Here is a 23545-nt window from a genome sequence, read left to right on the forward strand (position 1 = left end):
GTCACTGGTACTTCCTGTTGGAGTTTTCGCTTGTAAGCAAGAATCAGGAGGATGGAGTTATGGTCATATTTTCCAAATGGAGTGCGAGGGAGAGAGTTGTATGCATTTCTGTGTCTGAAATAAAGGTGATATGCTGGTAAAAATTAGGCCGGATTTCAGTTTCCCTGCATTAAAAATCACAGGACACTAGGTGCACCGCCTCTGTATGTGCCTTTTATTGTTTACTTATGGCCCTATACAGCTCGTTGAGTGCCGTCTTGGTTTGTGGTGGTAAATAGACAGCTACGAAAAATATAGATGAAAACTCTATTGATAAATAGTCTTCAGCTTATCATGAAGTATTCTAACTCAGGCAAGCAAAACCTCCAGACTTCCTCAACATTAGAGATCCGCCACCAGCTGCTGTTAACAAAGAGACACACACCCCCCCCTTAACCTTACCCGACGCTGCCGTAAGGTCTTGACGATGCATAGTTAAAACCAACTAGATGTATATTATCCATGTCCTTGTTTAGCCACGACTCCGAGAAGCATAGGATATTACAGGTCTTCAGGTCCCGTTGATAGGATAGTCTCGTACGGACCTCATCCAGTTTGTTCTCCAGTGATTGTACGTTTGCCAATAGAAAGGAGGTAGAGTCAGTTTATTTGCTAGTTTTGCGCCGCCTCTTCCATTTTCAAGTACCGGGGGTTATGGCCTGGTCTGGAATGAGCGGTACATCCACAGCTGCCGACTCAATGAAGTAGAAGTCTTCATTCAAATCGAGATTAGTGATCGCTCTTCTAATGTCCAAAAGCTGTTTTTGGTCATAGGAAATGATGCCGGAAATATTATGTGCAAAAAAAGCTAAGATCAGTGAGAAGAAGGCAGCTATCCACTGCAGTGCTATCTTACATTTCTCGCTCTCTCTCCATGCATCCTGTTTGAAACAAGGCTCTAAAGTTATACTGCTAAAACTGTGACAAAGCAATTAACTGTGTGTCCTGAACACAAAGTGTTATTTTGGGGGAAAATCCAATATAACATATTACTGAGTACCGCTCTCCATATTTTCAAGCATAGTGGTGGCTGCATCATGTTATGGGTATGCTTGTCATTATTAAGGACTGGGGAGTTTTTCAGGATATAGAAGAAACGGAATGGAGCTAACCTCAGGCAAAATCCTAGAGGAAAATCTGGTTCAGTGTGCTTTCCACCAGGAACTGGGAGATGAATTTACCTTTCAGCAGGACAATAACCTACAACACAAGGCCACATTCAAACTGGAGTTGCTTACCAAGAAGACGGTGAATGCTTCTGAGTGGCCGAGTTACAGTTTTGATTTAAATCTACTTGAAAATCTATGGCAAGACCTGAAATGGTTGTCTAGCAATGATCAACAACCAAACAGCGCTTGAAGAATTTTGAAAATAATAATAGCCAAATGTTGCACAATCCAGATGTGAAAAGCTCATAGAAACTTACCCAGAAAGACCCACTACTGTAATCGCTGCCAAAGGTGCTTCTACAAAGTATTTGGGTGTGAATACGTATACAGTGCCTTCGGAAGCTATTCAGAACCCTTGACTTTTGCCACATTTTGTTACGTTTCAGCCTTATTCTAAAATTGATTAAATCGTTTTTTCCCCCTCATCAATCTACACCATAATGACAAAGCAAAAAAAATGTTTGGAAATGTTTGCTAATTTATATTTAAAAAAAACTTAAATATCACATTTACATAAGTATTCAGACCCTTTACTCAGTACTTTGTTGAAGCACCTTTGGCAGCGATTACAGCATGAATTCTACTTGGGTATGACACTACAAGCTTGGCACACCTGTATTTGGGGAGTTTCTACCATCCTTCTATGCAGATCCTCTCAACCTCTGTCAGGATGGATGGGGAGTGTTGCTGTAAAGCTATTTTCAGGTCTCTCCAGAGATGCTCAATTGGGTTCAAGTCCAGTCTACTCAAAGATATTCAGAGACTTGTCCCGAAGCCACTCCTGCGTTGTTTAGGCTGTGTGCTTAGGGTTGTTGTCCTCTTGGAAGGTGAACCTTCGCTCCAGTCCGAGGTCCGTAACAGCGCTACGGAGCAGGTTTTCATCAAGGATCTCTTTGTACTTTGCTCCGTTCATCTTTGCCTCGATCCTGACTAGTCTCCCACTACCTGCCGCTGAAAAACATCCCAACAGTATGATGCTGCCACCACCATGCTTCACCATAGGGATGGTGCCAGGTTTTCTCCAGATGTGACGCTTGGCATTCAGGCTAAAGAGTTCAATCTGGGTTTCAGCAGAACAGAGAATCTTGTTTCTCATGGTCTGAGAGACTTTAGGTGTATTTTGGCAAACTCCAAGCGGGCTGTCATGTGCCATTTACTGAGGAGTGGCTTCTGTCTGGCCACTCTACCATAAAGGCCTAATGGGTGGAGTGTTGTAGAGATGGTTGTCCTTCTGGAAGGTTCTCCCATCTCCACAGATGAACTCTAGATCTCTGTCAGAGTGAACATCAGGTTCTTGGTCACCTCCCTGACCAAGGCCCTTCTCCCCCGATTGCTGAGTTTGGCCAGACGGCCAGCAATAGGAAGAGTCTTGGTGGTTCCAAACATATTCGATTTAAGAATGATGGAGGCCACTGTGTTCTTGGGGAACTTCAATGCTGCAGAGATTTTTTGGTACACTTCCCCAGATCTGTGACTTGACACAATCCTGTCTCGGAGCTCTACAGACAATTCCGCCATTCTCACGGCTTGGTTTTTGCTCTGACATTCACTGTCAACTGTGGGAGCTTATATAGACAGGTGTGTGCCTTTCAAAATCATGTCCAATCAATTGAATTTACCACAGGTGGACTCCAATCAAGTTGTAGAAACATCTCAAGGATGATCAATGGAAACAGGATGCACCTGAGCTCAATTTCAAGTCTCATAGCAAAGGGTTTGAATACTTAAGTAAATAAGGTATTTCTGTTTTTTATTTTTTATATATTTGTAAAGAAAAAATATCTAAAAACCTGTTTTCACTTTGTCATTATGGGGTATTGTGTGTAGATTGTTGAGGATGTTTTTATTTATTTCATCCATTTTAGAATAAGGCTGTAACGTAACAAAATGTGGAAAAAGTCAAGGACTCTGAATACTTTCCGAAGGCACTGTATATAGGCTACCTGAACAGGCACCCAGCGGACCTGCAGTCTAAGGTACAAACTAGGTACGGTACTGCATTGTATACAAACACCACTTCCAGCTGACCCCTGGCGGCTATTTAACATATTTGTTCAGATTTTCAAATCCTCCTGCTGCAGGATTACTTTCCTCCTGCAATGAAAATGTTCAAATTAAGAGCCACCATCAGTACCAAGCATTAAGAGACACTCCTCTTACCTTAGCCTCAGATGTAGGTTCCAGGAAGCATAGTCGATTACCGAGTCCCTCCACGGACAGACAAAACTTGCGATTCTCTTTCTGGATGGTGGCGACACTTTGAAGCACCACCTCATCATCCTGCCAGAAGAGAAGAGAACGTTAGGAGACGTTCTGTACAACATTAGGAGACGTTCTATACAACATTAGGAGACGTTCTGTACAACATTAGGAGACGTTCTATACTACATCAGGAGACGTTCTGTACAACATTAGGAGACGTTCTGTACAACATCAGGAGACGTTCTGTACAACATTAGGAGACGTTCCATACAACATTAGGAGACGTTCTATACTACATCAGGAGACGTTCTGTACAACATTAGGAGACGTTCTGTACAACATTAGGAGACGTTCTATACTACATTAGGAGACGTTCTGTACAACATCAGCAGACGTTCTATACTACATCAGGAGACGTTCTATACAACATTAGGAGACGTTTTGTACAACGTTAGGAGACGTTCTATACAACATTAGGAGACGTTCTGTACAACGTTAGGAGACGTTCTGTACAACATTAGGGGACGTTTTGTACAACATCAGGAGACGTTCTGTACAACATCAGGAGACGTTCTATACAACATCAGGAGACGTTCTATACAACATTAGGAGACGTTCTGTACAACATCAGGAGACGTTCTGTACAACATTAGAAGACAAAGAAGATTACTTTGTTGTCCATTGTCCACAAATATGAATGACACACATACACAGAGAAAGGACGGAGGGTTGTAGGCCTGGTGAGAAAGAGTAGGCCTGGTTTAAGAGTAGGCCTGGTGAAAGAGTTGGCCTGGTGAAAGAGTTGGCCTGGTGAGAAAGAGTTGGCCTGGTGAGAAAGAGTTGGCCTGGTGAAAGAGTTGGCCTGGTGAGAAAGAGTTGGCCTGGTGAAAGAGTACACCTTACACCAGGCCTACTCAGAGAAAGGACGGAGAGGTTGTAGCAGTGACTGGCAACACTGGTCCTGGAAAACAAGCAACACAATGCCAACCAGGAATCTGCTTCCACCAGGCCAACTCTTTCTCACTAGGCCAACTCTTAAACCAGGCCAACTCTTTCTGACCAGGCCAACTCTTTCACCAGGCCAACTCTTTCTCACCAGGCCAACTCTTTCACCAGGCCAACTCTTTCTCACCAGGCCAACTCTTTCTGACCAGACCAACTCTTTCTGACCAGGCCAACTCTTTCACCAGGCCAACTCTTTCTCACCAGGTCAACTCTTAAACCAGGCCAACTCTTTCTGACCAGGCCAACTCTCTCACCAGGCCAACTCTTTCTCACCAGGCCAACTCTTAAACCAGGCCAACTCTTTCTCACCAGGCAAACTCTTTCACCAGGCCAACTCTTTCACCAGGCCAACTCTTTCTCACCAGGCCAACTCTTTCACCAGGCCAACTCTTTCTCACCAGGCCAACTCTTTCTGACCACACCAACTCTTTCTCACCAGGCCAACTATTTCACCAGGCCAACTCTTTCTCACCAGGCCAACTCTTTCACCAGGCCAACTCTTTCTCACCAGGCCAACTCTTTCACCAGGCCAACTCTTTCACCAGGCCAACTCTTTCTCACCAGGCCAACTCTTTCACCATGCCAACTCTTTCTCACTAGGCCAACTCTTTCTCACCAGGCCAACTCTTTCTCACCAGTGCAGATAAAGGTGGAGAGATGAGAAGAACAGACTTCAAGATCAGACTACTGAGATGCAGGCAGGATATTGGGTTTAAAATGGGTCAACAGTCTCAGTCTTACACCAAATACTGCAGATTTTTTCCCCCTCTCTCCGTGCTTTATGAGATAAATGTATAATCAAGGATAGTCATGGATGATATCTCTGTTTCTCCGCCCTTACAAACACATCAAGTGCTGGAGGGTCGTTGTGCTGAGCAGGCCCATGCAAGATTTATGAATGGAATGAAAATATAGTAAGAACATGAATAATTCATGGTTCATCTGTTTTATCAGCATATATAATAATCTATTTTATCAGCATATATAATCATATCAGAGGAAAACAGTTAGAAAGGGAAGGATAACCGATTGGTCTGGTATCAAAAACAGTATTAAAAAGTCAATAAGTTACATCCCTTCTATTGCCAGAATCAATATGTTACACATGAAAACTAGGTTCTGAAATCTTGTTTTCAACCTCGGTTCCATTATTAAACTGATTCAGGGAAACCTGGGTCTTATTCACAAATGTACACCACAGCAAAACATTTTGTAAAGAAAAAAAAGAACAAGCTTTTTGTAGTGGACAAGTTTAGGTAATCCATCTCCATTTCATTCCTAGTGAATACGACCCTGGTTTTAATGCATGAGGAAAGTTGCAGTTGGACTATAGTCAGGAGATCCAACAATTGATCCTATTTCTCTACCACTGCGTAATTCCACTCAGGCCACGGATATTGATTTGTGTCTCTGATGTTCTCTCTCTCTCTCTCTCTCTCTCTCTCTCTCTCTCTCTCTCTCTCTCTCTCTCTCTCTCTCTCTCTCTCTCTCTCTCTCTCTCTCTCTCTCTCTCTCTCTCTTTCTCTCTCTCTCTCTCTCTCTCTCTCTCTCTCTCTCTCTCTCTCTCTCTCTCTCTCTCTCTCTCTCTCTCTCTCTCTCCACATTAATTGGAACTGATTGTTACTATGGTTTTGTGTCTCTGCCTCTATTCAAGCAGTGTTGCTTCATTACATCCAGCCCTCCTCACACAAGCTGGAGCTACCAACCCGGGTCAGTGTGTCAGAGTTGATTTGGATCTACACTGGCTCCTCATCTCATCTACCTGATGATGTAGTCCTGCCTGGGGTCAATTCCCACCAGCCGTAAAACATTCAACCGGAACCTCTGGTTTACGTTTGTTGACCTTCTCAACCACACAATTACATATAAGTCATTTAATTCAACTCACCACAACTGCTGCTTAGTTTGAGATCTACATCATTATGCAATAGTGTTCTAAATGATTGGCCCCCACAAAAAGCCACGACAATTCCATTATAAACATGTGAATGTTGGTCATAAACGATAGGCACAAGGCTTAAGTAAGCTAACTGGACTCACACTGTGGTTATACTTTATAACAGATGCTGGAGGTCTGAGTGATTTCGCATAAAGTGAAATGTCAAACTGTTACTGGCAGAGGGGGCTCGACGGACATGAGAATGTTGATCATAAACGATAGGCACAAGGCTTAGTAATACAACATTTACTGTCAGCTAACTGGACTCACACTGTGGTTATACTTCATAACAGATGCTGGAGGTCTGAGTGATTTCACTTAAAGTGAAATGTCAAACTGTTACTGACAGAGGGGGCTCGACGGACTGAAGAGAGGAGAACTCCAACTCTCCGGAAGCAAGTTTGATTTCTTAATTAACCTATAGTACATCTCCCTCTCTCTCTCTCTCTCTCTCTCTCTCAGTGGATTAGAGATAAAGCAGAAAGCATTGATGTTGGCCCAGAGTCTGGGAGTAGCTCCCTCTGAAGGACTGGGGGCTGCATCCCAAAGCTACCATTTTCCCTATATAGGGTCCATAAGGTTCTATATAGTACCCTGGCCTGCCGAAGGTCTCGGCGTCGCAGGCTTGTCACCCCTTTAAAATGAAGTAATGTGCTTTGCTTTCTTTTCCTACACCACCGACTGTTTGGGATAGCTGGTATTGCTGGTAGCTGAGAAAACTTAGCAGCAGAACAACTGGAATGCTGGGTATTTGAGAGGGAGAGGTAGAGAGAGAGAGAGGGGGGGAATAAAGAGGGAAAGAAAGAGGGAGAGGTAGAGAGAGAGGGGGGGGAATAAAGAGGGAAAGAAAGAGGGAGAGGTAGAGAGAGAGGGGGGGAATAAAGAGGGAAAGAAAGAGGGAGAGAGACGTGTAGTGTAGATGTATGAGTGTGTTTAAGTTCGTACGTGTGTGCGTACAAGCTTGTTATGTGTGTATTTGTATATACAGCAGATGCAACCATAAGCCCCCTGGATAGGTGTAGAAGCGTCTCAGTAGGACCAAAGCCTTCCACAGAGCTCCTGTCTTCGTAGCGGGATTTCTCACTCTCTCCTGATCCCAAGGCTTGATCCTGAGCCAGAGAATCTCAATCTGAGTCTGCATCCAACTGATCCTGTGACAGCAGTAGCATGAAGGAAGGCTGTAGCTACCCAGACCTGGGTTCAAACAGTATTATGTATATTTGTTCAAATATGTCTGCTTCGCTTGATTGAGCTTGCCTGGCACAATGGAACCAATGAAACAGTCTCAAAAGTGGTAACCACACCCTTTTTCGTGCTTCTCGTGCTTCAGACAGGCTCAAACAAACGGTTAAAGTAATTTGAAAGAAAACAAACCATATTTGAACCCAGGTCTGAAACCATCTGTTAGAAAGCTAAAGAGCCGCATCACAGTCTATCTATAGGGCCCTAGGGGGCTGCTGCCTGTTAAGGGAGAGGAGGGTCCACCTATGTCCCCAACTACCAAGAGCAGAGCAGAGAGCCCCCCCCCCCCCCTGCACCAACCATCACACCACCCCTCTGGCTCTCTCTCGCTCTCTCTCTGTCTCTCTCTGTCTGTCTGTCTGTCTGTCTGTCTGTCTGTCTGTCTGTCTGTCTGTCTGTCTGTCTGTCTGTCTGTCTGTCTGTCTGTCTGTCTGTCTGTCTGTCTGTCTGTCTGTCTGTCTGTCTGTCTGTCTGTCTGTCTGTCTGTCTGTCTGTCTGTCTGTCTGTCTGTCTCTCTCTCTCTCTCTCTCTCTCTCTCTCTCTCTCTCTCTCTCTCTCTCTCTCGTCTCTGTCTCTGTCTCTCTCTCTCTCTCTCTCTCTCTCTCTCTCTCTCTCTCTCTCTCTCTCTCTCTCTCTCTCTCTCTCTCTCTCTCTCTCTCTCTCTGTCTCTCTCTCTCTATCTATCTCTCTCTCTCTCTCTCTCTCTCTCTCTCTCTCTCTCTCTCTCTCTCTCTCTCTCTCTCTCTCTCTCTCTCTGTCTCTCTATCTCTCTCTCTCTCTCTCTCTCTCTCTCTCTCTCTCTCTCTCTCTCTCTCTCTCTCTCTCTCTCTCTCTCTCTCTCTCTCTCTCTCTCTCTCTCTCTCTCTCTCTCTCTCTCTCTCTGTCTGTCTGTCTGTCTCTCTCTCTCTCTCTCTCTCTCTCTCTCTCTCTCTCTCTCTCTCTCTCTCTCTCTCTCTCTGTCTATCTCTCTCTCTTCTTCTCTAAGCAGCAGGCAGTTGGACCTGCTTAAAGGACAGGAGCAGGTGTGTGTGGCCTGATGGATCCACAGGGTGGTAACCTGAGATCCACCGATACTCCGCTGAGCCAAATAAACTGTCACAACTCCCCCTCCACCGACCCTCTGCCGACCCCCAGCCAACCTGCACTTATACTATATACTATACTACATGGACACGCATGGTGTTCACATGCTCAGTTGGAGGTTTGGGAGAAGACACAGGGAAGTAGACTACTGGATACTGAATGGAAGCAATGAGGTTAATCCTGTGGAGTGTAAAGCCTTGTTCCCACGTGCCAGGGTGTGGAGTAGACCTCCTAACAGACGGAGGGGTTTAGGAGTCGTATATGTCTCATAAATGTCAGACGAGGCGATAAGTGCTGATGGAGTTAGATGTTTCTAGCTAATGTAAGAACACCAGGCTCAACAGTAAGAAAACATTGTGGCAACGATCACAAGACAACAATTTTTAGCGTGTTTGTAGCCAAATGTTGCATTAATCTGAACGATAACATGACTAATCTGAAAAATAACATGACTAATCTGAACGATAACATGACTAATCTGAAAGATAACCTGCCTAATCTGAAAGATAACATGACTAATCTGAAAAATAACATGACTAATCTGAAAGATAACATGACTAATCTGAAAGATAACATGACTAATCTGAAAAATAACATGACTAATCTGAAAAATAACATGACTAATCTGAAAGATAACATGACTAATCTGAAAAATAACATGACTAATCTGAAAAATAACATGACTAATCTGAAAAGTATGTGAGGTAAAAAGCAGTGGGCATTGGACCCACCCTGGACAAAGGCTCCAGGCCAAACATTGGGTTAACTGAATATGGTGGTTACTTACTAATTTATGAAGTGTGAAAATAAATAAACATTTAATAGTTTTCTGTGTGTTTCCTCTTCGAATCAAAAGGTTTTAGGCCTCAGGAAAATCAGAGAGAAAGAGAGAGAGGGAGGGAGGGAGGGAGAGAGAGAGGGAGAGAGAGAGGGAGAGAGAGAGAAAAAAGAGGGAGAGAGAGACACTGAGATAGAGACAGAGAGAGAAACAGAGAGAGTGCTAGGACATTTCAAATCTACTGAACCTCGCACCGCCACAGGAACGTAAAATAACCCAGATTCATCATCAGCCCTGTGTTCAGCTGGTCACCTCCTGCTCTCAGTGAGTTCTGGGCCCTAAGCAGGTTAACTACTGAGACAGCCTGTTACGCAGAGAGTCTGTTACATGTTAAACAGCCAGGTATTGGCCCACAGAGTCTGTTACATGTTAAACAGCCTGGTATTGGCCCACAGAGTCTGTTACAAGTTAAACAGCCTGGTATTGGCCCACAGAGTCTGTTACATGTTCAACAGCCTGGTATTGGCCCACAGAGTCTGTTACATGTTCAACAGCCTGGTATTGGCCCACAGAGTCTGTTACATGTTCAACAGCCTGGTATTGGCCCACAGAGTCTGTTACATGTTCAACAGCCTGGTATTGGCCCACAGAGTCTGTTACATGTTAAACCGCCTGGTATTGGCACTGAGTTTAATGAGATGTTTGAGTATGGGGGCTTGAGGGCCTGGATGGCGATGGGTGGTGAGAGTAGGCACACATCCACCTCTCACCACCCAGACCCCCATACACCCAGACATCCACCTCTCACCACCCAGACCCCCAGACATCCACCTCTCACCACCCAGACCCCCAGGCCCCCAGACATCCACCTCTCACCAGCCAGACCCCCAGACACCCAGACATCCACCTCTCACCACCCAGACCCCCAGACATCCACCTCTCACCAGCCAGACCCCCAGACACCCAGACATCCACCTCTCACCACCCAGACCCCCAGACATCCACCTCTCTCCATGCAGACCCCCAGGCACCCAGATATCCACCTCTCACCATGCAGACCCCCAGACATCAACCTCTCTCCATGCAGACCCCCAGGCACCCAGATATCCACCTCTCACCATCCAGACCCCCAGACATCCAACTCTCACCAACCAGACCCCTAGACATCAACCTCTCTCCATGCAGACCCCCAGACACCCAGATATCCACCTCTCACCAACCACTGCTATCAAGATCCACAGGCCCCTAGAGAACCAGCCCACCGCCACCCAGATACCAAAAATATATATATTTACCAATTGTCCTTTTGTAATAAACCTATTGTACAAATAGTAGTGTCAGCTGTGGTAGCATAACACATATTGAGTAGGCTGGCTGGGGCTGCTGTGTCTCTGTGGGAGTATATACTGAATATACTATAGGTAGAGAGTCACTGGAACCAGTGTGGCCTCTGCTTGAGAATTTAAAATTGGACTTACAGAAGAAATGCTGGAATGCTTCCAGTAGGCACAAAACAGAGGGAAACAAGGAAGGGAATTTTGTCCAAAAAAAAAAGTGAAACCTCCTAGACTTCGTTTTAGTGAGAACTTGACAAGGAGTTCTTATGTATTTATTGGGCCAATCAACTTTGAACTTTGAACTTGAAACAATAAGTAGAATGCTCAGTTTGCTTACGATTCCAAAATGTTTTTTCCTGACTGACCTTAAAAACCACTTAAGTTGTTTTTGACTGTTTTTAATTGCAGTGAACGCCTCGACAAAAAACATAACATATTGTTGCAATGGTGAAGTAATACACTGTAATACACTGTAATATACTGTAATACACTGTAATATACTGTAATACACTGTAATATACTGTAATACACTGTAATATACTGTAATACACTGTAATACACTGTAATATACTGTAATATACTGTAATACACTGTAATATACTGTAATATACTGTAATACACTGTAATATACTGTAATACACTGTAATATACTGTAATATACTGTAATACACTGTAATATACTGTAATACACTGTAATATACTGTAATATACTGTAATATACTGTAATACACTGTAATATACTGTAATATACTGTAATACACTGTAATATACTGTAATACACTGTAATATACTGTAATACACTGTAATATACTGTAATACACTGTAATATACTGTAATATACTGTAATACACTGTAATATACTGTAATACACTGTAATATACTGTAATACACTGTAATATACTGTAATACACTGTAATATACTGTAATACACTGTAATATACTGTAATATACTGTAATACACTGTAATATACTGTAATACACTGTAATATACTGTAATATACTGTAATACACTGTAATATACTGTAATATACTGTAATACACTGTAATATACTGTAATATACTGTAATACACTGTAATATACTGTAATATACTGTAATATACTGTAATATACTGTAATACACTGTAATATACTGTAATATACTGTAATACACTGTAATACACTGTAATATACTGTAATATACTGTAATACACTGTAAATATACTGAACTGTTCATAGCTGTCATTTTAACGTTTCACAGTCGACAAGCACTATAGATGTAATCACATTAAAGGAGCAATCTGCAGTTGCTGCATCCATTTTTGGACTTATAAATGAATGATATGTACCCATTGATTCTTGAAGAATAAGACGTACAAATGCCTCATGAACTTAGTTCAACTGGTGTACCCCATCAGGACACAAACTATAAGCTTGTTTTACTCAAAACATGATATCAAAATGATAAACCACGGATGGTCAGTCTTTGCATCCATAGCTTTATCTATGAATTTGAGAGTGGCTCCATTTCTCCAGCCCCATCCCTCAGCTCTTTAATTTGAACAAGATCAGCTTTAAAACCATAACTCTCTGTTTATTTTCTCTATCATTAGACAAAAAACAGTTGTTCGCATCATCTCTTGTTTTCTTAGTTTTTATTAATTAAAAAAATATCTTTATTTCATATTATTGGACTATATATACAGTACCAGTCAAAAGTTTGGACACACCTACTCATTCAAGGGTTTTTCCAGAATTTGGACTATTTTCTACATTGTAGAATAATAGTGAAGACATCACAACTATGAAATAACACATATGGAATCATATAGTAACCAAAAAAGTGTTAAACAAATCAAAATATATTTTATATTTGAGATTCTTCAAAGTAGCCACCCTTTGCCTTGATGACAGCTTTGCATACTCTTGGCATTCTCTCAACCAGCTTCATGAGGTAGTCACCTGGAATGCACTTCAATTAACAGGTGTGCCTTGTTAAAAGTTAATTTGTGGAATTTATTTCCTTCTTAATGCATTTGAGCCAATCAGTTGTGTTGTGACAAGGTAGGGGTGGTATACAAAAGATAGCCCTACTTGGTAAAAGTTGATATTATGGCAAGAACAGCTCAAATAAGCAAATAGAAACGACAGTCCATCATTACTTTAAGACATCAGTCTTATCGGATAATTACATCAATGATTAGTCAGATAATTTTAAGTATTTTGAAAGTTTCTTCAATTGCAGTGGCAAAAACCATCAAGCGCTATGATGGAACTGGCTCTCATGAGGACCGCCACAGGAAAGGAAGACCTCTGGTGCAGAGGATAAGTTTATTAAAGTTACCAGCCTCAGAAATTGCAGCCCAAATAAATGCTTCACAGAGTTCAAGTAAAAGACACATCTCCACATCAACTGGTCAGAGGAGACTGTGTGAATCAGGCCTTCATGGTCGAATTTCTGCTAAGACACAACTGAGAGTTTTGGTTCCAACCGCCATGTCTTTGTGAGACGCAGAGTAGGTGAACGAATGATCTCCACATGTGTGGTTCCCACCGTGAAGCATGAAGGGGGAGGTGTGATGATGTGGGGGTGCTTTGCCGGTGACACTGTCTGTGATTTATTTAGAATTCAAGGCACAATTAACCAGCATGACTACCACAGCATTCTGCAGCAATACCCTATCCCATCTGGTTTGCGCTTAGTGGGACTATCATTTGTTTTTCAACAGGACAATGACCCAAAACTTGCAGGCTGTGTAAGGGCTATTTGACCAAGGAGAGTGATGGAGTGCTGCATCAGATGACCTGGCCTCCACAATCACCCAACCTCAACCCAATTGAGATGGTTTAGGATGAGTTGGATCGCAGAGTGAAGGAAAAGCAGCCAACAAGTGCTCAACATATGTGGGAACTCTTTCAAGACTGTTGGAAAAGCATTCCAGGTGAAACTTGTTGAGAGTATGCCAAGAGTTTGCAAAGCTGTCATTAAGGCAAAGAGTGGCTACTTTGAAGAATATAAAATATATTTAATTTGTTTAACACTTTTTTGGTTACTACATGATTCCATTTGTGTTATTTCATAGTTTTGGTGTCTTCACTGTTATTCTACAATGTAGAAAATACTAAAAATAAATAAAAACCCTTGAATGAGTAGGTGTATCCAAACTTTTGACTGGTTTTATTTTATTTTTATTTAACCTCTAGGCAAGTCAGTTAAGAACAACATTTTATTTACGGCCTACTCCAGCCAAACGCGGACAACACTGGGCCAATTTTGCGCCGCCCTATGGGACTCCCAATCACGGCCGGATGTGATACAGCCTGGATACTGGTACTGTATATACAGTATAAAATTACACTTCGTTTTTGGCATGAACAGCAAGATATTAACATCAATACAATATATTACATCACATTTACATTTCTTAATCAGGTTTTTACCAGGGGCGAGGAGGACGCTTTGTTACTGTTGATTGCCACTATAATTTTATTGCAGCATATTACCTTAAAGCAGCATATTGCCATAAACCAGCATATTGCCTTATTGCCTTAAAGCAGCTCCAAATTATAAGAATATTTTGAAGATAAATACACAACGCAGAGGATGAGAGGACGAGAGTACTAAACTAAATATATTACTAATGGTCAATAGGGAATTGTCAATGTAAATAGTTGGTCTTCAGTTCAACAGCTGTTCAGAATCTATGTAATGTCACTCCTGAACATTGAGTCTGGAGCAGGATACTTGTTATTTGGCCATTAGTCCAGTCGTACTGCAAGGACTTCTGATTGGTCAATCTCAGGCTAGGGTGGGGGGTTATAAATGGCATCCTGTTCCTTTGTTCGGTGGAGAAAAGCTTGAGGACAGGGGAGACTGAACATCTACCTCCCAGCATAACATCTTGATTTGTCCTTCTCAAATAAACCTATTTTTCTTCCCCTGATTTGCTTAGGAGTTTGTGTTATTGAAGAATAACATAAATTGCTAACAAAATAAAATAAGCTGCCATGCATGCAAGGCTGAACAGTTGGTCTGAGTCTGCACTGAGGGATGAAAGCCCCGGGATGCATCCCAAATTGCACCCTATTCCCTATATAGTGCACTACTTTTGACCAGACCCCTATGGCACCCTATTCCCTATGTAGTGCACAACTTTAGACCAGAGCCCCATGGCACCCTATTCCCTATGTAGTGCTCTACTTTAGACCAGAGCCCTGTATATAGAGAATAGGGTGCCATTTGGGATGGGCCCTCGGCCAGGGTCACATCTGGTGGACGGCTGGGGGCTGGAGTGACTGTATGCCACCTACCTAGACGTCTGTCAGGCATAAAGGGAGTGATGAGGGGGGTGGAATGAGAAAGGGAGGTAGAGAGAGAGAGAGAGAGAGAGAGAGAGAGAGAGAGAGAGAGAGAGAGAGAGAGAGAGAGAGAGAGAGAGAGAGAGAGAGATACAGAGAGATACAGAGAGATACAGAGAGATACAGAGAGAGAAAGGCAAAGAGAGAGTGATAAAGAGAGAGATAGAGAGATAGAGAGAGAAAGAGAGAGAGGGGACGATACACAGAGAGAGAGAGAGTGATAGAGAGAGATACAGAGAGAGAAAGGCAAAGAGAGAGTGGCGATGGGTGGCAGATAAAGAGAGATCAGGTACTTTGGTCAGCCATTTCAGGCTTTCCATCTTACTATAATGCTCACAGATTCTGACCATTTTACAATAAGGTGTAAACTCACAGACTACTGACCAGAGCAGGACTCAGCGATTTTTCTGCCATTGAAATCCTTGGACGGACCGCCAAAGCGTTTTTCGGGTCACTTAAATCCAAACAGTGTAAAAATATATCTTTTTCTGGACACATAAACAATTTCTGTAAACTTAAACGACTAAAACCAGATATAAACTATGTAGAAAAGATAATGGATCTATATCATCTTCTATAATATAATCTTTGAGAATTAACAATCCCCAAAATATTTCAGTTTTTATTTTCAGCGTTTTTCCCCCCCTGTGAAGCGCATTGCGTTGCATTCATGTCTGAAATGTGCTGTATAAATAAAGCTTGAATGAAAATAAAATCTAGACAGTCAGGGAGAATATATATATATTTTTAAACAATGAATTTAGCAGTATAGATTTTGTTATTATGTTTGAGCAAAAGAACACAGCATTAGCCATGGCAAAATGCTAAAATTGCAGGAAATTCGATTGAAAAATAACAAAATTTTCTCTCAGCTCCACGGCAGAATATGTAGAATCGCAGGAAATTGACTTAAAACTGCAAAAATGTCTCTACACCGCCAAGATGGGGGTCTGTAAAATGTACTCTAAAATTCAGCTGTGCTGACTGGCCAACCACGCCCCCTGCCACGCCCACCACCAAAGCCCCTTTTCGATATGGATACACCCTAGGACTATGTCCATATTTAATCAAGACTTCAATCGGAACATGATCCACTGTCCAAGTCTTTGCAGTTAACTAACTAATTTGATTAAGTGTCTGATATGATAGATTCGTTTGACATTAGTATTGTACTTTTAGGCACCTACTGCCCTGCAGGAGCTGGAAACAAGCATTTTGATGCACCTGCTTTAACATCTGCTAAAATGTGTATACAACAAATAAACTTTGATTTGAATTGAACTGACCTGATCAAGTACATTGAACAGGTGGAGGAGCACATCTTTGGTAATAGATGTCTGACAAGACTTAATAATGGCTCTAATATGATAAAACAGTTATGGATCGAACTGCATCGGCAAGATAATAGATGTGACAGTAGGTAAAAGATTTTCACAATATCATTCATGTTGTGGCAGGTATCCTAGCTGTTAAGGGCGTTGGGTCAGTAACTGAGAGGTTGCTGGTTCGAATCCCCAAGCCGACTAGGTGAAAAATCTGTCCATGTGCCTTTGAGCAAAGGACTTAACTATAATTGCTCCTGTAAGTTGCTCTGGATAGGAGTGTCTGCTTAAATATAACATTTTGTAACAAGTAGAACTTGCATAGAGGGATAGAGATTGTTTTACATTTACATTTACATTTAAGTCATTTAGCAGACGCTCTTATCCAGAGCGACGTTTTCACATCTATCAACTCTGAAATGTTGTTCCAAGGAGGCTGCAAGTCAATGTCACTGAAGGGTGAGCTTTGGAAATGTTGTTTTTCTTACTGTTGAGACCTGAGGCGAGACACGAACCAACAGGGGTTTTCTGCTGTTGAGACCTGAGACGAGACGCGAACCAACAGGGTTTTTCTGCTGTTGAGATCTGAGACGAGACACGAACCAACAGGGGTTTTCTGCTGTTGAGACCTGAGACGAGACGCGAACCAACAGGGTTTTTCTGCTGTTGAGATCTGAGACGAGACGCGAACCAACAGGGGTTTTCTGCTGTTGAGATCTGAGACGAGACGCGAACCAACAGGGGTTTTCTGCTGTTGAGATCTGAGACGAGACGCGAACCAACAGGGGATTTCTGCTGTTGAGATCTGAGACGAGACACGGACCAACAGGGGTTTTCTGCTGTTGAGATCTGAGACGAGACACGGACCAACAGGGGTTTTCTGCTGTTGAGATCTGAGACGAGACGCGAACCAACAGGGTTTTTCTGCTGTTGAGATCTGAGACGAGACACGAACCAACAGGGGTTTTCTGCTGTTGAGACCTGAGACGAGACGCGAACCAACAGGGTTTTTCTGCTGTTGAGATCTGAGACGAGACGCGAACCAACAGGGGTTTTCTGCTGTTGAGATCTGAGACGAGACGCGAACCAACAGGGTTTTTCTGCTGTTGAGATCTGAGACGAGACGCGAACCAACAGGGGTTTTCTGCTGTTGAGATCTGAGACGAGACACGGACCAACAGGGGTTTTCTGCTGTTGAGATCTGAGACGAGACACGGACCAACAGGGGTTTTCTGCTGTTGAGATCTGAGACGAGACGCGAACCAACAGGGGTTTTCTGCTGTTGAGACCTGAGACGAGACGTGAACCAAAAGGGTTTTTCTGCTGTTGAGACCTGAGACGAGACGTGAACCAAAAGGGTTTTTCTGCTGTTGAGACCTGAGACGAGATGCGAACCAACAGGGGTTTTCTGCCAATAATATTCCTGTTCTTCATTAATGCCACAAACTTGACTAACAATGTATTGGCTAGATTTAGGCTAACTATGTCAAACAGTTACTTATAAGTGATCCAATGCTTGTTCCAAACTATACATATTCCTCTCCAAATATTCAGTGTTCATTAAACAACGAGAATAATACAACGCTAAAGTAAAGGAAACAATGAAAGTTTTAGAATTTAAAAGATATGCGTGAAAGGAGCGTCAGCAGCAGCATTTAAATGGTAATGAAGCTGCTATCGTCCCCAGGTCCAAATCTCAGCAGTACAGATCCTATTTCACTCCTCTCCATTGATTAATGAAGGCAATTATTTGGCTTGAGAGTTACTTCACGGCTCACGCCATTGTACCTACTGTGGAAATGTTGCTAATTCAAGACGAGAACTCTCTGTCTAGCAGCAGGCATTGTGATGCGATCAGACTTATAACCATAATGCCAAATACAAATCGATCTTCTTAGGGGAATTTGAGAATGAAAAGACAGACAGAGATGAAGAAAGAGCTCATTACTCCAAAAATAACAACAAGACTACAAAAAGTTAAAATAGCAGTCTAGTTCCTAGTTATAGATCAGCTATAAAACATTTATTTTTTTCATTTTATTTAACCTTTAGTCAGTTAAGAACAAAATCTTATTTACAATGACGGCCTACACCGGCCAAACCCAGACGACGCTGGGCCAATTGTGCGCCGCCCTATGGGACTCCCAATCACGGCCGGTTGTGATACAGCCTGAAATCGAACCAGGGTGTCTGTAGTGACGCCTCAAGCAGTGAGATGCATAAAACATTTTAAATCTAACCAAAGGTAAAGTCTTTCAGGCAGGTTGCAACAGAGATAAGCAGGAGTTTGTGATCCCATCCCACCCTAAGTAAGCGTATAAGGGAAACACTGCCAACCTAAAATGAGTTAGGTAAGTATTAGGAAAGAGAGAAGCAGACAGTCATCCTTTCCTTCAGCAGTGATGAGTCCCTAGAGGACTGCGTAGCCAAAACCCACATCGCACCAATGCCATGATGAGAGCCTGATCAATGAATACTCAGGAAGTCACTTTTCATCCAATCTGGATCAAGTTATGAAGGAAGCCTGGATATTCTGGGGCTACAGGTCAAAAACTGAGACACGACACCTGGGCATGGGTCAACACCTGTCTGCAATAACACAGTTACACCTGGGCATGACCTGTCTGCAATAACACAGTTACACCTGGGCATGGTCTGCAATAACACAGTTACACCTGGGCATGACCTGTCTGCAATAACACAGTTACACCTGGGCATGACCTGTCTGCAATAACACAGTTACACCTGGGCATGACCTGTCTGCAATAACACAGTTACACCTGGGCATGACCTGTCTGCAATAACACAGTTACATTTACATTTACATTTACATTTAAGTCATTTAGCAGACGCTCTTATCCAGAGCGACTTACAAATTGGAAAGTTCATACATATTCATCCTGGTCCCCCCGTGGGGAATGAACCCACAACCCTGGCGTTGCAAGCGCCATGCTCTACCAACTGAGCCACACGGGACCACTTACACCTGGGCATGACCTGTCTGCAATAACACAGGTACACCTGGGCATGACCTGTCTGCAATAACACAGATACACCTGGGCATGGATCAACACCTGTCTGTAATAACACAGGTACACCTGGGCATGGATCAACACCTGTCTGTAATAACACAGATACACCTGGGCATGGATCAACACCTGTCTGAAATAACACAGTTACACCTGGGCATGACCTGTCTGTAATAACACAGGTACACCTGGGCATGGATCAACACCTGACTGCAATAACACAGATACACCTGGGCATGGATCAACACCTGACTGTAATAACACAGGTACACCTGGGCATGGATCAACACCTGACTGCAATAACACAGATACACCTGGGCATGGATCAACACCTGACTGTAATAACACAGTTACACCTGGGCATGGATCAACACCTGTCTACAATAACACAGTTACACCTGGGCATGGATCAACACCTGTCTGTAATAACACAGATACACCTGGGCATGGATCAACACCTGTCTGCAATAACACAGATACACCTGGGCATGGATCAACACCTGACTGTAATAACACGGTTACACCAAGGGCATGACCTGTCTGTAATAACACAGTTACACCTGGGCATGGATCAACACCTGTCTGTAATAACACAGATACACCTGGGCATGGATCAACACCTGGCTGTAATAACACAGTTACACCTGGGCATGGGTCAACACCTGTCTGCAATAACACAGTTACACCTGGGCATGGATCAACACCTGTCTGTAATAACACAGATACACCTGGGCATGGATCAACACCTGGCTGTAATAACACAGTTACACCTGGGCATGGGTCAACACCTGTCTGCAATAACACAGTTACACCTGGGCATGGATCAACACCTGTCTGCAATAACACAGTTACACCTGGGCATGGATCAACACCTGGCTGTAATAACACAGTTACACCTGGGCATGGGTCAACACCTGTCTGCAATAACACAGATACACCTGGGCATGACCTGTCTGCAATAACACAGTTACACCTGGGCATGGGTCAACACCTGTCTGTAATAACACAGTTACACCTGGGCATGGGTCAACACCTGTCTGCAATAACACAGATACACCTGGGCATGACCTGTCTGCAATAACACAGTTACACCTGGGCATGGATCAACACCTGTCTGTAATAACACAGTTACACCTGGGCATGGATCAACACCTGACTGAAATAACACAGGTACACCTGGGCATGACATGTCTGCAATAACACAGGTACACCTGGGAATGACATGTCTGCAATAACACAGGTACACCTGGGCATGGGTCAACACCTGTCTGCAATAACACAGGTACACCTGGCCCCATACACACAACAATGGTTTATCCCAAACTTTAAGGGTAAATTTCCAGAACCAGATGACTAAAAATAACTCTCAATGGATATTCTGAACTGGGCTTGGGAAATTACACAGTAAGAGAGTGATGCTGAGACTTTAAAATGTATGTCAAACAAATACCAATGATTGTAACCATACAACTCTATGCACAATGACAACTATTAACAATTTCAACAGAAAAGTTTACACAAACACATTTACTTGAAGAACAGTGCAGATACAAAGGTTGGTTACAGCACAAAGGACCGACGCTGGAGAAGAGAAGCAGGTACGGGGAGTTGAACATTTAATGTGGAATAAACGCTGAACAGTACAGGAACCGTCATCAGAACCAGGTAACAAAAATGACAAACAAACATTAATCCTGAAGCGGGGAACAGAGCTAGGGAATAGGAAGATATAGGGGAGGAAAAAAACACAGGTAATTGAGTCCAGGTGAGTGCAATGAATCAAGGGGAGCAGGTGTGCGTAATAATGGTGGCAGGTGTGCGTAATGCCGGGGAGCCTGGCGCCTTCGAGTTCCAGGGAGGGAGAGCGGGAGCAGGCGTGACACAAATCATGGAAGCATGAGCTTCAATCTGGGTCCAGGAAACTGGCCCTAAGGACCCACTTATAATTCTTCCCAACCCTGAGCATGGACCATCAGCACCACAGAGGCACGCATGCACCTGGCCCAGACCCACCTGGCTCCAGACCAGCAGTTTAAATCCTCTAATTTCCTTTCCAGAGACAACAGGATGAAGGAGCTCTGTAGAGGGGAGTCGAACAATAGTATTTTAATTGGGACAGGTGGCACTGCTAACCAACCACCTCTGGGACAGGTGGCACTGCTAACCACCCACCTCTGGGATAGGTGACACTGCTAACCAACCACCTCTGGGACAGGTGGCACTGCTAACCACCCACCTCTGGGATAGGTGACACTGCTAACCAACCACCTCTGGGATTAGGTGCCACTGCTAACCACCCATCTCTGAGATAGGTGCCACTGCTAACCACCCATCTCTGGGATAGGTGGCACTGCTAACCACCCACCTCTGGGATTAGGTGCCACTACTAACCACCCACCTCTGGGATTATGTGCCACTGCTAACCACCCACCTCTGGGTGGTTAGCAGCTACACTCGCAATAACATCTGCTAACCATGTGTATGTGACCAATACAATTTGATTTGATTTGAAACACTGGGCAACATTTAGCAGAACTGTGCATTTGGTGAAAAACCCAGTGGATATTTGCACATTTGTTTTGTATACACTCTATACAACCTAAAAAGTGAATCACCAACATACAACAATGGAATCAAACAACAGAATTCCTCGTCTTGCTCCTACACATATCCTCTTCTTATTCTGTCCCCAACTTGACTATATCTTTATACCGTCTCAAATTCTGTGGTAGCAAGCTGTTGACTTCGAAATACTAGCTCATCCCTATAAAAAATGGTGCTAAAATGCCGCTGGTCTTGTGCTAGCTGCCCAGCTGACGCAATGACCCATGGTGTAGTGTGGTGTGGTGTGGGCAGGAGCCAGCAAGCAGGGAACGCATGTACAGCGTGTTTGCATGGGCTGAGGAAGCATCAGCTTTTAAGAGGCTAAATTTAAGTTCTCCTTTGGAATGCAGAAGGCTTCCAGAACAGCATCAACTCCAAATAAGCACTCTGCTGCTGCTACTGCTACTGCTACTGCTGCTGCTGCTGCTGCTGCTGCTGCTACTGCTGCTGCTACTACTGCTACTGCTACTACTGCTGCTACTGCTGCTGCTGCTGCTACTGCTGCTGCTTCTGCTGCTACTGCTGCTGCTACTACTGCTACTGCTACTACTGCTGCTACTGCTGCTGCTACTGCTGCTGCTGCTGCTACTGCTGCTGCTACTGCTACTACTGCTGCTGCTACTGCTGCTACTGCTACTGCTGCTGCTACTGCTGCTGCTGCTGCTTCTGCTGCTACTGCTACTGCTGCTGCTACTGCTGCTGCTACTGCTGCTACTGCTGCTGCTGCTGCTGTTGCTGCTGCTGCTGCTGCTGCTACTGCTGCTGCTGCTGCTGCTACTACTGCTGCTGCTACTGCTACTGCTGCTGCTGCTGCTGCTGCTACTGCTGCTGCTACTGCTACTGCTACTGCTACTACTACTGCTACTGCTGCTGCTGCTGCTGCTGCTACTGCTACTGCTGCTGCTACTGCTACTGCTGCTGCTACTGCTACTGCTGCTGCATGGGGGAATGGGACAAGTCTAGGGTCTGGGGAAGCACCTTACCTGGATTTAAAAGGGTTGACTACCTACACAGTTCTGCATATCACCTCTTGAGTTAATGACAAGTATGACATCACAGCCGCAAAGTTTTGAAAACTCCTTCTAACTACAACGGTTCTTTAATAACACTGGACTACAACATATAGATCCAAGCCTTTGAATTTCTGACTTCGCAATCACACTTTGGAACTGAGATTTTGAAAAACAATTCCAATTTCATACAACTGCTTCAAATTCTTTCATCATGTTGTTTTCTAATTTGATCACTATTTTTTTTGCTGAGAATTTTAATGCACAGCAGGAAAGGCAAACTTGTAGTGTTTTCAAGGTTTAAAAAGGCTCCTAAAGTTTGTAATAACCATTAAAAAAGATAAGATTTGATTTGCCCTAACAATTTTTGTTGATCAAACCCTACAAAAATCTACAGTAATTATAATCAAAATAATAATTCACATTTCCTGTTGCTGCAGGAATATTTTC

At 43.4% G+C, this 23545-nt stretch overlaps 1 protein-coding gene across 7 annotated transcripts in view; it reads right to left on the minus strand.

Moving 5' to 3' along the window:
• The window catches only part of LOC139555982 (ryanodine receptor 3-like), a 218236-nt gene that overhangs the window by 189316 nt on the left and 5375 nt on the right, over window positions 1-23545 (minus strand). For all 7 annotated transcript variants that reach the window (XR_011671046.1, XM_071369419.1, XM_071369416.1 and 4 more), the window contains exon 2: window positions 3369-3488. Coding sequence is in view for 6 of the 7 variants with exons in the window: in XM_071369419.1 (XP_071225520.1) it covers window positions 3369-3488 (120 nt within the window). In the remaining variant the exon portion in view is untranslated. The remainder of the gene's footprint in view (window positions 1-3368; window positions 3489-23545) is intronic.

This window comes from Salvelinus alpinus, chromosome 27 (genome assembly GCF_045679555.1).
Source record: "Salvelinus alpinus chromosome 27, SLU_Salpinus.1, whole genome shotgun sequence".
NCBI classification, from domain to species: Eukaryota; Metazoa; Chordata; class Actinopteri; order Salmoniformes; family Salmonidae; genus Salvelinus; species Salvelinus alpinus.